This window comes from Oreochromis aureus, linkage group 22, assembly GCF_013358895.1.
Source record: "Oreochromis aureus strain Israel breed Guangdong linkage group 22, ZZ_aureus, whole genome shotgun sequence".
Lineage (NCBI taxonomy): Eukaryota > Metazoa > Chordata > Actinopteri > Cichliformes > Cichlidae > Oreochromis > Oreochromis aureus.
In genome coordinates, this window is record NC_052962.1 from 26,149,164 (window position 1) to 26,167,907 (window position 18,744).

Below are 18,744 nucleotides of genomic sequence, written 5' to 3' on the forward strand. Positions count from 1 at the left end.
ACTGGTTGCCAATTCAGCCTCAAAGCAGATTCAGAGAAAGTGCAACAAGACACAGAGTTGACTTTGAAAGGTTTCTTTTGGCTTTCTTTTTGACACAGAACAATATATTTTATCATTTTTGTTACAATATTTGGAAAATTAATGGATTAAAATAGGTTGTCATTCATAATTTCTACTGTGCTATACACTGCTTTTGATTATATCCTCATTCCTAAAATGCACTGGCATGCTTAGCAAAATATAAATGAAACAGAGGGAGTTATTCAACACAATCTATTGAATATTTCATGTAGCATGAATACTACAAAGACAACATGAGAGATGGATTTATATTTGTTTAATAAAAAAAAAACATTGATTTTAAATGTAATGCCCGCAACATGTTTTTGTTAACCACTTCTTTAAACAGGAAACACTCACTGTAGTTATGCTTCCAAAACCTCTCAAAGCAGAAATATTATCCAGCAAGTTGCCTTTTTAGATATGGAAGCTCACATGTTATGTGCACTAATACTACAACAAACTAGATGCTATTTTGTTAAACCACAGCATAGCTTTCTATTTCTCCTCAATCTTTAAGGAGCTTGGAGCTTAAAGGATAAACCAGGGGTCCCCAATCCCAGTCCACGAGGGCCGGTGTCCCTGCTGGTTTTAGATATCTCCTTGATCCATCACAGCTGATTTAAATGGATAAATTACCTTCTCAACATGTCTTGAAGTTCTCCAGAGGCCTGGTAATGAACTAATCATGTGATTCAGGTGTGTTGACCCAGGGTGAGATCTAAAACCTGCAGGGACACCGGCCCTCGTGGACTGGGATTGGGGACCCCTGGGATAAACAATGTGTACAATTTCGTTGTATATGTAAAACGACAGTAAAGGGCTTTTCTATTCTTCTATTCTATTCTACCCCTATTCTAAAATTGCTGAGCCCACGCACCATTTCACAGAGTGGTGAACTCCTCCACCATCATATCTGGGATGAATAGTTTATTCTGAGATGCTTTCTTGTGTATAATCATGTACCTGTGTGCACAATTCTCTCGATCTTGATGCTTGAGTTGTCCAGCTCTTTGGCAAAGGCGTGGACAGCCTGAAGTAGGTCTTCGCAAGTCTCGGGGTCAATGTAAGTCCTCCGTGTTGGGATCTTAACTGCAGTAGTATAAACACACAGAAATACATAAAAAAAGAAACTTTTTAAAAATAAAACTGGTGATGTAAAATGAGACGTGTGTTTTCGACACTTTGTAAGACATTACATCATTTATTGTGCACATTCTTTATAACGTCTGAAGTACCCAGCAGCAACATATCCACATTAGATATAAAGAAAGAAACACTCCCAGACTGGCTGGACCTCGCTCTCAACACAAAGCAAAGCATTTCTAAAGTCTGCATCGCTTTGTGCTCTATTGAGGCTACCATCAGTGAAAGGAATTGCTATGTCTGCCTCCTTCAAGAAAGACTTTCTCTGTGTATGATAGTTGAACATTAGACCAAAATGTTGTGTCTGGGAAGAAGGCTTTGCTCTTTGATCTCCAGCCTGAAATCAATACCAGAGTTTTACCATTGATGTTTGAAAATGCTGAAAAGCTTTCTCCTATCAAACTCTACATAGCTCTATATAACTGTAGGGTTAAGGTAAATATCTAAGTTCTTAGTCAGTTTTTCAAGGTTATAATAGCCAAATATAACCCATAATGCAAAGAGATGATTTTGGGGGATCTGTCATTTTATTTAAAGGATGAAAAAAAATAACATGTATTTCCATTTCTTTATTCATAACTCGCCTTACTCTCCGTTTTATTTGTTGTGACCTTGCAAACTCCTGGGAGACAAAGTAAGATCAAAGGCTTTGAGTGCTCAAGTCTTACTGGGTTTCCTCCACAAGGCTTTATTCAGATCACAAGGCTCTTCCACAAGGGTTTTTGTCTTTTCAAAATGTTATCGCTCTAACACACACATACGCACACAAAATAACAGACACACGCGACCAAAATACAATCTTCAGTCAGAAACTGGGACAAGCATAATAGACTTAAAAATGCTGAGGCAGAGAAACCCTAGTCACATGGTGCTTATAGTTGCTTTGCTCCTTTGTTGTAAGTTTTACACTCTAGGTTAAATAAACCCTTCAAACCACAATGTTGAAAATAAAAAAAACAAAAACAAAAAGTTAAAACTATTTTAACCTACACAGCAAAATCTCCAGTGTTAAATTAACACTACAGAGTGTCTATATGTGTCCACACTGTTGAGTGTTAAATGAACAGTTTTGACAGTGTTGTATTTTTAAAAGTAACCTAGTCAGTTTTCAAGATTTACAATGAATAAAACTGAGCAGTGCTGATTTTCTGAACACTGGAAAATAACTCAAAATGTTAGAAATATTCCAGTATTAGAAAATCAGCACTGCTCTGTGTTAGTCATTGTAAATCTTGAAAACTGACTAGGTTACTTTTAAAAATACAACACTGTCAAAAGTGTTCATTTAACGCTCAACAGTGTTATATTTAACACTCAACAGTGTGGACACATATAGACACTCTGTAGTGTTAATTTAACACTGGAGATTTAGCTGTGTAGTAATTCAAAAATTACATAATAATTTTTCGCTGCCATATCCACACAAATTGCCTCATTTCTTTTATCAGCATCTACAAAATCACTACTGTGAGGCTAATGAGACACAACAATTGGAAATTTTACCTGACATTTAGAAATGAAAGGGATATCGACTCCAACTAGTTGACTGTACACAGCAAAATAAACACTACTTGGTTTCTCAATGAGCCTTAGTTTTCTGTATCAGCTAACTGCCTGTTGTACTTACTGAATACCAACGGTAAGAAAATAAACTTGCCAGCAGATAGTCAATGACCATTAACCAGTGTATTATAGCTCTCAGCTGGATGACCTTTGACTCCTGTTACTACACTTTAAGGCTAATCTTCCAGGAAAAGGCCTGGTAGTACTCCCAAAAGCAGCACAGAGGCTCTCAAATGTGATTACAGTTTCAGATTGACCTGAGGGAAACTATACTGGCTGCTTCAAAACGGCTTATTGATCTACCACACACACATGCTTACTTGTGCGAACAAACACACACGCTGATATGTTTCTCTCTTTCTCTCTCTCTCTCTGTGTGCAAAGCCAAAAGTGCACTTATGAAAGAAATGAAACCTATTTTATTCAAGTGTTGGACTAAGTTTTGGACTGAATGTTCTTCACTGCAGTAACTTAAAATCAGACACACACACACAAATGCACAAAACACATAGCATCTGGGCTGGAAACATGAAGATGAGCCCTAAATCTGCATTCTATCTAAAGGCCACCAGATGGTGATACTTGTGGTTGAAATAAAGATTTCCTGTCTTACAGAGGTCTATGGGAAATCAGCTGACCTCTGGGTTTATGGGCTCAGTCACGCATTTTGAGTCTATTTTGTAAATTTTGTTCATACCATGTTCCAAAATGGAGGATTATCTGTGATATGAAACCACGCAGCCATTGGCTTACAACATGTCATTACCCAATGAGTTTCACAGTCAGACCCACCCCTTGCTGCCACATCCGTTTTTTCCCCCTCTAGCATAGCCGAGCTAGAAACGCTCATCTCAAAGCTTCACAGCAGGACTTCAAAACCCAGTGCGTAATGTCATGGTAGCTATGCCCATCTTTTATACAATAGTTATTTTGCAACTCTTGTTGAAAAAGTCACATCATTTTCAGATTAAAATACAACATTACATCATACATATGCCCCATACCAGGAAAAATCTCTACTCCAGTAAGGACTTAATCTTCAATCTGCATTTGTAGTCTAAACTGTTCAACCTCAGTCTGCTTGAATGTTCTTCCATCCATCCATCCATCCATCCTCTTCCGCTTATCTAATTCAGGGCTGTGAGGGGACCAGTTGCCATAGGCCGAGTACACCCTGTACAAGTCGCCGGTAAGTCGCAGGTCTACTTGACTATAATCAACACCCATCTTTTCAAGGTTAACTAACGACTAGCTTTGTTTTAGCGTGTCACCTTTGCAGCCTTTAGCTTTTCATGTTCATCCATCACACATGTGCTGCAGCGGCTGGTTAGATTCAGGGTTCACCGAGTTACTGCTAGGCGCACTCGAAGGGAAACTGAAACGTATTCAAGAACATTTTCTTTCATTATAGACAGAAGGACACAAACTTCTTTGTGTCTTTCTCCGTTCCTTTCCATACACACCTTCTCTTGCCGTCTCTCTCTTACGCAGAGTCAGACTATCCATGGCATCGCGAATGAGTCACGAGCCTCTTCCCCTCGCATTCATGGAATATGTGCTGAATATTTCTAGGTCACATACTCTGACATAAAACTAATATTCTGAGCAGTGTCACTTATGATGAGTCTCCTTCTCTGCCAGTTCACCTCATCACACTTCATCCCTCAAACCTCTTAGTGCGCCCTTCACTCACTCACTCATTTACCCTCCTTTTCCCCCTCCTCCTTCCTCTACTTTATTACTCACACGCTCATTTATTCACTTTTCCTCTCTCTTCCCCTGTCCTCCCGCGTTAATATATGGTTGTAGAATGTGTTTTAAGAGTCTGGCAGGCGAACAGATGGGAGAAAAAAAAAATCATAACACCCACTACTTTGCGTGCTTCCAGCTCTCGGACAAAGCAGACCTGCAGGAACGCGAAAGCATGCTGCACTGGGTTTGCATGCACGGAACGCAAAACGGACTTTTGTGTTGAATAATGAGGAAAAAATGTTTATATGGGTGTCCAAGTTTTGGAAAGAAAGGTGTGAGTGCCTCTGAAAAGCAGGCCAAAAATGTTTTGGTGTGTTTCTGTGTTTGTGTATATTACGTGCTTGTCAGCTGTTGGCATGTCTTTGTTTGGGAAGATTTAATTCCCATTCGCATGGCTTCGGCTCATTATTCATCAGACATAGTGCTCCAAACCTCTCTAGAGGGCTCAGTATGCTGGGAGATTAAACAACGCAAATGAGCGCGAGCACACGCTTGCGCACTCACACACAATTAAAAAAAAAGGAAAGAAAGCAAACTCTGCATGCATACACACATAAATAAACTCTAAAACACACACACACACAGCCACCACATTAGCAAAGCACTAACAGGCAAACCCGCACACAAACAGGAACAGATATGTCAAACTTGTTTCAATCTGTCACTGTCAAACAAAAAACCTATTAAGAGCTTTGTGACCAGAGGTTAAAAAAAAGAGGCATTTACAACCTTGTAAAACAACAACATTTACTGTTCTGCTTTTGAAGCACAATCTCGCCGGCTGCCTGCCTTGTTCTTGAGATTTTAGCCTTTTTTATTCTTTTTCCTCCCCTCATCTCCGGCTCTTTATCTTCCTCCTCCTCCTCCTGATTTCAATCTCTCCCCATCAAACTCAACCACGCACACACCACCTAATGGAGTGTGTCAGTGTGCTCAGAGTTGGCTAAGCATGCACTCAGAATTGCGAATCAAGGCTGCGGCGCTACTTAATGCCTCAAAAGTCATCTGTAATGCACGGGCATGTGTGTGTTCACATGCCATTCCCGCACTGGAATAGGAAAAGACAAAGCCTTTTTTCAGATTCCGCCTCCTGTCCCATACACTTTATACAGACACAGTGACGCTGTATAATACAATCATCACTTTTGTCACTTACATTGGAAGTAAAGTTCCTCATCTCCCTCTTGAGAAGCCTTACTGTAGCCACATTGCCTGTGGGAAAAAAAAAAAAAAAGAGATGGTCATCAGAGAGAGTTTCTTTTTAATCCCACTTAGCAGACACAGGTAAATGGCAGAATCAGCTGCTCTTTATCTTGAGCCATGGTTATAAGTAGTAACTGCCAGGAGAGAAGAAGCAAAAATGAGAATATTGATAGAGGAGAAAGGATATGGAGAAGCATTCATAAAGACCCCTGAAGTGTTCACTCTGATGTGCATCAGAAAAGTCTGAGGCTCAGTGCCAATCCTGCCTATTTGAGTGTGCCACTGACTCACACCAATAGCCTTGCAATTGATACACTATTGTTGTTTCACCTTGAATAACTTTTTATCCAAGAAATGAATATATATACACTTGGGCAACTGGACTGTCTCATCCTTTGCCACCACGGGGGGTTTAAAGAGAAGCAAGCTCAATAGGATCTCACTGTTGATGGCTTCTGCCTGAAAAAAGCTTCTTTTTGTTTTTCTTTGCACGCAACACAAATGGCACACACACTCACACTGTCAGTGACCAATTAACATTTGGCTGGCTGCTAACAAACTTGATTAGATTAGAAAAATAGAGGAAAAACAAGACTAAAGAATTACTGAGGATATAGTTTACAACATCAGAAGTTTTTCTAACAAACGGGGTGCCAATAAAATAGAAACTTTTATACCAAAATATAGTATAAAAGTGTGCAAAAGTCTCGAGCCTCCTCTCATTTCTTTGTATTGACAAATGTGCAAACATACATGGAAATACAACATGAAAGCCAGAAACAGAGTTTGTATAATTCAGTAATGGTAAGGTCCGGGTTTTTCAATTCAGTTTTGTTTTTACTGCATTGGCAGTGTGTTTGGTTTTACTGTCATACTGAAAAATTAAGCAGTTACCAATCTGATGCTTTCCAGATGGCATTGCATGGCGGATCAAAATCTGACTGTAGTTCATAATTCCATCAGTGTTGACAAGATCTCGAACGCCGTTGGCTGAAATCGTAATTTACAGATGGCTGTTGGCACTCACTGCTGTACCTCTCTCCTGATGTCCTCCATACATTTTGTTGATGATTTTAACCAAAACGATTTATTACTCAATGAGTCCCATTGCCACTGATTTTCAGTCCAGTTTTTGTATAATTTGGCATACCTCAGCCTTTCCTTCCTGTATTTCTCTCCTAAAAATGGTATCTTGACACTACCCTTCCATTTCTGATGAAGCTTCACAAATTCTTAAGCATATGACTTTCAGATACTATTCATCTGCATTAGATAGTGTTTAAGGTCTGTCCCTTCTTTTGACCAGTTTGCTCCTTTTTTTAAGGAAACACTGCAAACTATTCTGAGATATCCCAGGTTTTCAGCCTTGTTGGTGTATTATATTATTTTATGCATGTCAAACTATGTTATCTTTGGAATATTTTGTACATTCAACTAAATAAACAGGAATAAATTGTTTTTTTGTGAACACAGAATTTAAAATGTGTCTTTTGGCTAGTTAAATGTTATATATAGACAGAATACTGGTTTATTCCTTCATCCCTTGATGCTTGTAGAGTCATAGGTCATTGTTAAGTTGTTTAACCAAGTGTTCAAAACCTTTTCAAAAACATTACAAGAAAGTTTCGCTCCTTGGAAGCAAAATATAAAGAAATGAGGGGTAGTTTAAGATTTCTGCACAGCACATTTAAATGCTGTATATGGAATGAGAAGGTCATGAACAAACATCTGAAAGTTTTCTTCAAGTGCCAATCTCAAGAGTTCGTTGTCCTTCAGGTCTTTAGCATATCAGTTTAGCATAAACCTTTTAAAAGAACAGATGCGTATGTTTATCTGCATCAACAAGTGAACATGGAACATGCGTAACGTACTACTGCTATGGCTAGCAAAGACTGCTATGGCTGTTCTGACAAAGAAGCCACAACTTGTCACAGTTAAGGCCTGAGCACAGATGACACTGAGGTGTAGATTTATGTTTAAGTACAATATTATATCTGCTCAGGCAGGCATGTGTTAATGTGAACATCATGACATGTCTGCACTACACAAAGAGCTGGTGCACAGCTGAGAGGGAGTATACAGAGAGCACGACAGTCGTATGTATGTGCACATGGGAATGTTAATGTGTGGCGTTTGTGCATGAGTGTGTCTGCACAAATCCATGTGGGCACGCGCGTGTGTGTGTGTGTTTAACAGGATCCTGTTATATTGCATGTGCATGTCCCCGTGAGTTTTTATAAGGAGAGACGTGGCTGAGGGTGAGGCTGACACATCCCTCAGCCTGTGTAGCAGTTGGGTCTGAGACAAGGTCAAGACCCTGTCTGTCAAAACACACCAGCAGACACATGCACCACAACTCCTCAGGGCAGGAGATATCAGACAGGAGAGAGGAGACAAGAATTAATAGATAAGGGAGCGCAGCGTAAAGGGAGCAAGGGGTGGGAATGGGAGGAAGATGAGAATGGAGGGCATCGCGGTACCGAGAGAAACAAGATGCAGGAGACCAAAGGGAGGAGTGGAGGTAAGGGAGCAAACAGGGAACGCGGCAAGGGGAGAAGGGCAAAGCAGTGGAGAAATCATCGAGAGAAATGAAGGAAGTACTGCTGAGACGAAGAGGCAGAGGAAGTGACATGAAAATAAGAGGTTGCGAACAAGAGGATAATTGGGAAGAAGGTTATGCAAGGAAGTTGAAACTTGAAGAGGCACACAGTATAGCCTATAAAGTACACTGCAAGGGGCAGCGGAAGAAGCAAAGAGAGACGAAAAATATGCATCTCAGAGATTAGAAAAGTGACAGAAAAACAGAAGCTAGGACACGCAGCAGGATAAATCAACCATTTAAGGCCTGAATCATTAAATAATTGCCAGAAAATTATATATATTTTTAAAATAGTATGTTTATTGAACCTTCTGACAAATTAAAAAGTAAGAATTAATATCAATAAGCATATAGGAGTTTTAATTTTTATCATATTTGCTACATTTGCAATTTGTTGCCTAAAAATATACGATCAAATTAGGTTTTTCACAGGAGGGAAATCACACTAATGATGACAAAGTCTCAAAAACTCGTGTCAAATATGATACACTAGGCATTAAGGGGTTAAAGGAGTGACAACAAGCTAATAAGCATGAATACCAATACCAAATACCAAAGAAGGAGGTAGTAGGAAGTAGCAGTAGCAGTCGTAGTGGTAGGGATGCATGAAAAAGACTCATAAATTGATTTATGTGACCATTTCCATTTCTTCTTCTGAAATGTCATATATGTGACAAAAATGAAATAGCAGATGCAAAGTAGTACTCATTGGAAGGTTGCTTCTTATTGAGTATGAATTCAATATGACTGGCCTTTACATTTTTAGTTTGATTTCATATCTCGGTGGAGCGCAGTGGCGAAGATATAAATAAAACTGAGCTGAACCGCTTCATGAAAAAGGAAAGAAATGGTTATTATGATTCTCTCGGTATGAGGAAATGAAAAGAGACAGAAATGTGGGGCTAGGGGAGCAGGGAGAAAGAGACTACAGACATGCCAGTGTACCTGGGCATCAGCTCTGTGAAGGGAGGAAGAGGAGAAAGAAGAGGAGGAGGAGGAAGGGTGGAGAAGGAGGTCGAGAGCAGCACCACGCTAGCAGGAGTTACATTGGAAGAGCCTGAGCAGACGCTGCTGGGAAGAAAACAAGGAGGGGGTGCCATTGTCAATTCTGGCTCTTTTCATGAATTTAGTCATTCAACACAACTTTGGATCCAAAACAGATTTCTCTAAAATCTAATCACTGGAATGTAGTGGAAGCTATCAAGTAAACATACTGTACAAAAAAAATCATATAATATACTTTCAATTTTTTAAACAGACCTTGCAGTCTATTTCTAAAACTAGAATTACAAGAATTCTGGACTGATTTTTAAATTTCACAACTTCAAAAGAACCAGATGGCAGAAGGAAATGTGTGGATGGTGAATGCTAAAATTTCTGGCCAAACTCTGTCACTGTCTGCTCAGCTTCTTCAAATGTTAGTTTTGGCAAGACTTCATTTCTCTTTAAGCCCTATTCATGAGCAGATACTTTCTTTGGGAGGGGGGAAAACAAACCTTTCATGTTGATTGACACTTCATTATTCACATCTGTGAAATCCTGTCAATTTAATTGAGCTATGCCATCAATTCTATTTTTACAAATCTGCATTTTCATGTCCTAATATTCTGTCATATGCATGAAGTGGATGGAATTTCTGTTTTAAATGCCACACAGTTTGATACATAACCTCCCACTGTGACCTCAGCAGAAAACAAAGTGTATTTAAGACCTGTTTCACAACCTTTGCAAAAACCTTAATGTAGAACCTCTTTAAAAGTCAACTAGCAAAACTACTGCATTAAAATTTTGCAGGTATACTCAATGAATTAGTAGATTTTGCCTTTAGTTATGTGAATAGTAGTAGCTATGGGAGAAAAAAATGTTGATTCTTGTAGTTATATGGCATATAGTTATTGCAATGAGGAGTTAAGTGTTTTTTTTATGGTTTTAGAGAAAAATTGTTCTACTCAACAGAAAAATAATCTGCATCAAGCTCTATAAATCATATCCTTTTTGCCTTTAGTATCCTGATTAACCATTTTGAGATACTGGTTATGTTAGCTGGAGCAGACTAAAAGAAACCTGGACACCACTGATCGATAGCCAATTAAAAACCAATCCCTTGTCATGTGTGGATAGAGTGAGTGACAGCTTGATACCTGTCAAAGTGGTGGACATGTTTAATATTTCTTGATGCTATCATCTCACCTCATCATATAGCTGGCAATAAAGCCAAAGCTCCAACAATCTTAGCATTGCCCACGATAAACCCAAGTGGCCTTATTTTAAAAAGTCCATCTTCTTCTAATTATCTACTTCAGCATCACGGGGGGAGCTGAGGCCTATCCCAGATATCATAGGCCAAGAATCTTGCCACGTTCCAGATATCTCAGAACTCGGAAGTCAGGACCTGGGAGTGACCTGAGTTAGCATATTCCAGAAAAAGCCAGGAATAACAGAATTTGGTTTGGTTTTTGGGGGGAGGGGGGGGACCTAAAAAACACATTCACAGATAGAGACTAATCACTGCTCTGCGTATTTATGGGTCAAAAATACAAAACAGTGGCAGTACACATTAAAAGTTTACAGTTTTACTATTGTTTACGTTCAGTGCCACCATCTTGGATTGCTAACTCGGGGGTACATTGTTCTGCTTCAGCTTTCCGAGTGGGAGTTGAGGGGGTGTTGCAAAAAAAAAATAATTCCGACTTCTTCGGGGAATGCAGGTCTCCCATCAGTCAACCGTTCACACTCACATTCACACTTACAGCCAATTTAGAATCACCAGTTGACCTGGTGTGTGTGTGTTTGGACTGTGGGAGGAAGTTGCTCTGCCCAGAGGAAGAAAATGCAAACTCCACACAGAAAGGCCTCAGCTGGCTGGTCGAGAATGTCAGAATAGTTTGATAGGTTTTGTGCGTGCTTTTGCTTAATTTAATCAATCTCTATGGCAACTTCAAAAATCGATCATAATTATAACATTAGTAATAATGTGCACTTTTATGCAGCTGTACATTTTTAGGTACAGTCACTCACACTTTAGGGTGAGAACGTTAAAACAAAATAGGAGATGGATGTCATGTAAATTACGCTGGTTCCGTGTCAGCTCTTTCAACTCGGTGCCTAAATATGCTAGAATAATGCAGGTGCAGAATAATAGGTGAGAGAGCATGAATAGAATCCTAGCTGAGATACTAGGCCGGCTGAGATTTACAATACGTATGGCAAAATGCATGTAAAATTAGGTAATTTAAAAAAAAGAACACTTTAACTTTTATCCATTAGTATAATGAGATTCACTTTATTCCACTGCTGAGTTTGCTTTACTTGGATGATCCCTGCTACCACATAAGTATCTCTCCCTTGGGGCAGATAAATAGTGTTACTCTAAAACCTACTCTCACACAAAGATAAAGACAAATATAGTTTCAGCTTCATTTGCAAGTTATTATTTACAAAGGTGTTAATTTAAACACTATCTGGTGAATAATAAACAGCAAGACTGACAAAATGTCTTTATGCATAAATAACTTCCAGACATAAATGCGCTGATCTGATCCACACATGCATGCACCTATACACTGCTGCGTTTGAGACCTTTTCTCTTGGCTTCCCCATTCCTTCCCTTGTCTATTTTCTTCCCCTTTGAATCCTACTTTTTGTTACTGTGTCACCAAGTGTCATCAGCCCTATGAAATGACCCTCATCTTTAATTTCCTGCTTCTTTCTTTCTTCTTGAACTCCTCTCCATCCCCTGTTCTTGATAACTTGTAATTCACTCACCAGACACCAAAACACACACACACACAAACGCAGACATTCAATCAGAAGACACAGAAACGCATGCTGGTGTGGCTGGTGAAGGGTAAACAATCCTTGCACTGACCAGTCAAGCCTGGGCTTCCTGGAGAATGTTTGGGCAATGCCCTGGAACTCTGGCTCTATCAAACTCTGTCAGGCACCACTGGATTCTGTGTGTATGTGTGTAAATGATAGGATAGAGCATCAAGGTGAGGTTTCAAAGTGAAGAAAATACAAAATACCCTCTCTTATCTCATCACGCCCCCTCCACTTTTCATCTGTTTTTATTACCACATTATGTTAATAAGAGTTCATAATAATTTGTATGTCACTGTAAAGTGACTATGACTGATGATGAACCTGTGCTTAAATAACATCTTTATAATGGCGAGACTGAGCTGCAACAGTTACTCAGTTCATCAGTAAGTGTATTACCATAAAAGCAATCAGCAACTATTTTGAGATTTGATTGAGCCTTAAAGCAATTTTCTTGCATACGTAAATTGCAAGATAATGGGAAGCAGTTCTAGGGCTTTAGCATTCTACAAAAATGCTAAAATATTCGTTGTTTTTTTAACTTTTACTATTAAACTTAATCAGTAGACTGCTATAGGATGTCCAACACAAGAGATCTGAAGAGTAAGAGAATAGTCGATGCAGAAAGTTAAATACACCAATTATGTGGTAAAATATGGCACGATGTGTTGCAGTGGTGTACCCACACATGGTAATTCATACCAACTCACAGAAAATAAAATCACTGGTCCTGTCACCCTCCCCTCACCTCAAACCCTTGCTGCACCAAGTTCTGCTGGAGGTTTCTCTCTGTTAAAAGGGAGTTTTTCCTTCCCACTGTCGCCAAATGCTTGCTCATAGGGGGTTGTCAAATAGTTGGCTTTTTCTCTGTATTATTGTAGCATCTTTACCTTGCTTGGCCTGATATGACGCTTTATAAATAAAATGGAATAATTTCTTTGTGTGTTTTGGACTCTAAGAGCTGCAGGAACAGAAGGGGTTAAGAGGAGGGAGAGACAAACCCCATGTCCATTACAGAGGCACAACTAACGCACTCTATATTAAAAGTGAAAAATGAAGTAGGTTTGAGGACCGTGCATAGCATCAGGGGCACATCCATAAATGTGAATATGTGCCATAAATGCATTTCACTGCCAGTGCCCATCCATGCCTTTATGTGTGTGCAGTGCAACTCATTTGCATGTGTCTGTGTGAACAGGCAGATCGATGTAACTGAGACCCTCCAGCCATAGCTGTAAGCTGGCTGTCTTTGCAAACACGAACATGGTAATTGAGGCATCACACCATTCTCCCTTTGTCTCTATGCAAAACATGAAGAGCTAGTTAATGGTCCAGCAGCGATGAACAATGGAGACCACTTGCAATGAATGCAGTGATGGAAATAAAAGAGTAAGATAACCATTATTATTCACTGTGAGGCTGTGCACAAGGGCATGATGCTGCCTTCCTCAAAGCAAGAATTTATTTAAATACTTGTGTTGTGTGTGTGTCAGAGCATGTGTCTACTGAGAATAAGCACCTTGTTGAATTTTATGCTTTTTCTACAGTGCTGTTGCCTTCACTTGACTATGTCTGTGAATGTTTGTACATCCATTCCTATATTTTCCTTTAAAAATATTTGACTGATATTCACCAATGTGTATGACGCTGCTGTGAATGAACAGGACCCAGTTTTTCGCCCAGCTGAATCCATCATTGCCCCGTTTGTCTCGATCTTGAATTGGTCGTGGTGTCTATAACACAGCCCCTCTTTATACACGCATACAGAGAGTGTAGCTGTGGAAAAAACCCACTTTACTTTGTATGGCTGAGAGTGCAGCTTCAGTGAAGATCAGTGTATCCATGTGTGTGTGTGTGTGTGTGTGTGTGTGTGTATGGAGAAAGAAAAGAGGATGAACAAAAGCTATACAAACAAATGTATCCACAATGTGTTGGAAAATCTCCTTGGACAGACTGAACAGTTGAATTGCAGCCAAATGGAAGAAAAAAAACATATGCGTGTATGTGTACTGTGTGGGAATAGATATTTGCCCTCTACTCATGTGCTGCATATATGATTGCGAGTACAGTAAGAGTTGTGAGCCTGTGTGTTACTGTGTAGGCGTATTTGAGGTGAGATGGTAGAATTCAGAGTTGGGCATGAGTCAAAGAGCAAAATGTTTGGAACAAGCAGAAATCCGCTCGCTCCCTTTGTCTGCTCAGCTGAATAAAACATGTAACTACACGACAAGATATTCAACTTCCATATCATAAAATCATTTAATGTTTAACAGTCAAGACACTCAAGTCTGGCAAGTTATGTTAATGTGCATTTGTCAGTTATTATGATAAAGACATTGTCTTTAGTATTATATTGCAATGCATGAGCCGGTGGCACCACTGTAGTCATTGCAGGGAAATGTGCAGCAACATCTACTAATCACCTGAGGACTAAAAGTCCAATTAATTACTTAAACACCTATGCTCACAATGCCCCACTTTACAATTTTTAAAAACATTCCATCATAACAATTATCTTATCTAAATTGTTGCATTTCATTTGCGTCACTTAAAAATGACCCAAACTGAACCTAATTGTACCAGACTGCCACTTTAAGTCCAGCTGAACCAAAAGAAAACAGAATATAATAAATAAATAAGTAACAATAATAACAATAATAATTTGAAACAAAAATTGAATTTAATTAAACTGAGCAATATGCAGAAAAAAAATTCCCCTGAAGCGTGAAGAGTCATTTTCATTAGCTGTGAGTCATTTTGGTTTAAGGTTAAACGTTAGTTCAGTTTAACAGTTTTTTTTATCCGTACTGAAAAATGTAAAGTAATAAAGCTGAACTTTCTACTCTCATTATAAAACAACGGTAAAAAAAGACCCTTTAATTCAGTGTAAACCCAAGAGGTAGAGCGCAATCACTTTGCAAACCATGTGTCTGCCGTTATGCAAGCGACACTACCTAAACCTTTCATCTCAGCTGTTTTAAACAGCTCCATTTCTCTATGTGGAAACTAATTAGACAGCAGAGAACTATGAACTTCGAGCCAAAAAAATGATCAAAGAAGGTTTTGACCCTGCCAACATTTTCCTCCGGGTGCGGACAGCACCATTATCAAGCTGATGTCTTTATATTGCATATTAAACGATGGTAAGTGTGACTGCTGAACGCAGAATCACTGTTACTGCATGGTCCTCTTACAGGATCCTCTCTTACAGACAGATTACTATAATCTGGATTATGATGGAGCAGCATGTGACGGTTAACTCAATATGCAGCTGAGTCTATGATGCGAATGAAGTGTGTATAATGCTAAGGATACATAAAATCTGAGAACAGCTTCGTGAACCATAGGGAGTGGCTAGTGACTTAATCAACTGTGTGCATGTTTACATCAGTATATTCATATCTACCTCCTCCAGATGAGCAGTCCAACTCCCATGGAGAGCAGCATAATGAGGGCAGCCACAGACACGACAACAATGATCACCACTGGATTCTGTTCACTGGACGCCAGCGCCACTGCAAATAACAAAACATAGTTATTACACATATAAACAAACACACACACCTTAACCAAACAACATAAGTAGCAGATAGGTGGCCAGGAAAGAATCCCAGGGACATTTGTGCACATCATTTTGCTGACATTCAGCTGAAGAAGAACACGAGCTGAGGACAAATTATGAAGAAACATTTTTTGCACTGACATCAACACTGACATCAACAGAACAGCCTCATCTTTACAGTCACTGAGTAGTTGTTCTAGATGCTGTTTTATACTCTAGTATATCAGTTGACATACAATTATGCACATTTTCACATTTTAAATATTTCTCATCCATGTTAGTTTCAAATGTTTAGAGCTGTTGAACTTGTCTGTGTTGCAGCGGGCGCCTGCTACATCCTGTTTTCTTACACTACCTACACTCGGTTCCTCTCGCTGAACATATTACTTATCCATGGAAACTGCATTTTAAATGGAAGTTTAAATTACACCTTAAAGCACAGTTAGAGTCAAACATCCAGCTACAAACAATGCAGTAATTTTCAAGCTAAACCTTTCTGATTTTATTGCAGGTTTAAGGTTGACAGGACCAAATGTTGAGATGTGTTTTCCTACAGTTTCTTTCCTTTGTTTTCATTGTTACTTTACCTTCGTGCATGTAATGCATGATTTGGTCAGTTTTCAACTGAGTGGGAAGCACAATTCCAAGCTGCTTAGGCTTAAATGTCAGTGTTGATTAATATTCACCGTCTCCCACACAAAGTTAATTGAGAGATAAATGTAATAGTTGCATGATTTCTTAGTTGGTAATGCAGTATGTGGGGCGATCAAAACATTTTATGAACCCACGAATAAGAAAAACAAACATTTTTCTTGAATTGGACAGCCAGCCAAAACCTTTAAGTGTCTTTGTGCACATCAGCACCCCTTTTAGCCACTCGCACATTTGAATCTATTCTACTGTGTCAAATGGTAACACTTTAACTCTTAAGAGGAGAAGCTTGTACAAGGCCAAGACAGAGACCGTCTCAATGCTGTGAGAGGGTGCATGATGGCATATGCACAGTTCACATCACTTGTGTCACTTTTTCTGCCTTAAGCCTCAGTTACATTTTCCGCGTCCACGAGTCCACTCGGGTCTGCTCGGTCTGAGTGACAAAATGTCGTCATAACACGGGAAGCGCGAAGGTCGGTGCAGATGTCTGTGCACCTGGCTGTTTTTTTGTGACCGCGCAGACTTGTCCGCAGAGAACTGACATTATGGCTACCCTGCCATCGAGTCTCCAGCTGTCCGTGTCCACAACGGAGTATAATCAAGGCTTTAGACACCTCATGGTGCCGACTGAACTCCTGATCTAATCCGCTGTATTAGAGCTTGGACAATGGTCGGTCATTCTGATACGGAGATTAATTTTTCAGCTTGATGCAATTTTGAGGTCCATGATAAAGTCACAATTGCAAGTGGTCAGATCAGGAGCACAGAGAGTGCTGGAGGTAGGGCCTAAATTTGTATCAGGTAAGGAATCACAAAATCTTTCGATCACACATTATAAAAGTTTCTGCAAAAGTAATGCACCCCTCTGGTGCGAAGCAACACCGCTATAACACTATAAATTCTCAACATTCCTTTTCCTGGATAAATACAATGGTTGAAAAAAATATATTTGTGAAAAGTACAAGGCAAGAAACAAGAAGGATATCAGCCAAACCCTGAGGTGGCATAAGGGACACTATATCAACAGGCACAAAGAAGAAACATTTCACAGCTTACTGCTAATATCTTGAATCTTCACACATAATCTCAGACACAGTCACATCCCATATCTGTCTCACTAGCAGCACGCCTCATTGTGTGGGCTGGCCAGGTGCCTGCACCAAACGCCTACCCAATCTGCCTGGGCTAAGAGAAGGGAGTGGGGAGAAAGGAGAGAAATCAAGGAGGGGAAGGGGGAGGAGAAGTAAAACTGCTACTCACACTCGCCAAGTGTCTGCAGCTCCAGGGGAGTGCTGTACGCCCCGTAATCAATGGGCGGCGGGGAGGAGGATGACGAGGATGAGGATGAAGAGGAGGATGATGTAGAAGAGGAAGAGGACGTAGAGGAGGAAGAGGAAGATGAGAGCGGGGAAGAAGACAAGGCTGAGGAAGGAGCTGGTGTTGAGAAGGGGCGGATGAGGAAGACATATGTGGTGCCAGGCTTAAGGTTGTTGACACTGATCCGTGTGGCGGCAGTCTTCACAGTAGAATAACTCTGATCCTTTTGTTCCTGCAGAGATCGAAAGAGAAGTGAGAAAGAGGGAGGAAAAAAAAACAACAAAAGAGAGAAACAGGAGAGGAAGAGGTGGAGGAGTTAGACGTGTAGGAGGAATACATTTGTGAGAGGGCTTATTCATTTCCGAGGCACAGTTTGTAATTCTGGGAGATGTGCAAGACAACTTTGTAACAAAATCAGAGGCTTCGGTAATGTTTCATTTATTGAGACAGTGTTTCAAAGAGTCAGACAGTTTGGCACGCCAAGTTAGGAGTTTTTAACTTGCTTTTAATAAGGAAGTATTACTCATTGCTTTGGGAATAAATTATAAAAATTCCAGAAGGCAGTAACAGTGCGACTCCATTTATGTGTAAAGTTTTTAGAAAAACAAATATGGTGCTCATCTGTTGATGAGAATGAGTGACACCTTCTACAATGTAGAAAAATGGGCTGAGTGAGTAACACATTCAAATAATTGCAACACTTGCTTTGTAATATACTTGCTTTTGCATGTTATTTGCAAAACATCTCCATTTAAAACAGCAACTATAAGAAGTCTGCCAGGATTGACACAGATTCTGGTTCCCAAACAATGAATTTTAAAGCTTTTGGTGACTCACTGACTTTGTGCAGCATCTGCATGAGGTTGATGTGATGGTTTTTTTGAAAAAGGGAATTTTTCCCAAAAGCTTGTCTGTGAAGGTCATCGTAGTCTAAGGAGCTTGGATTTCTTTAAGTTGCTTGAAGACGTTTCACCTCTCATCCGAGAAGCTTCTTCAGTTTAGTTCCATAGGAGGTCCATTGTGCCTCTTTGGGGGACACTCCCATAGGGCTGGGACTCTCCACCATTTG

General features: G+C 39.8%; 1 protein-coding gene across 1 annotated transcript in view; it reads right to left on the minus strand.

The window, feature by feature from the left end:
• LOC116317133 (ephrin type-A receptor 7-like) overlaps nucleotides 1–18,744 on the minus strand; it is a 152,868-nt gene that overhangs the window by 11,095 nt on the left and 123,029 nt on the right. Inside the window, exons 7-10 of the mRNA XM_039605104.1 lie at nucleotides 17,619–17,907; nucleotides 15,549–15,657; nucleotides 5,678–5,733; nucleotides 1,027–1,152 (exon numbers count right to left, since the gene is read on the minus strand). Coding sequence (XP_039461038.1) covers nucleotides 1,027–1,152; nucleotides 5,678–5,733; nucleotides 15,549–15,657; nucleotides 17,619–17,907 — 580 coding nt within the window. The remainder of the gene's footprint in view (nucleotides 1–1,026; nucleotides 1,153–5,677; nucleotides 5,734–15,548; nucleotides 15,658–17,618; nucleotides 17,908–18,744) is intronic.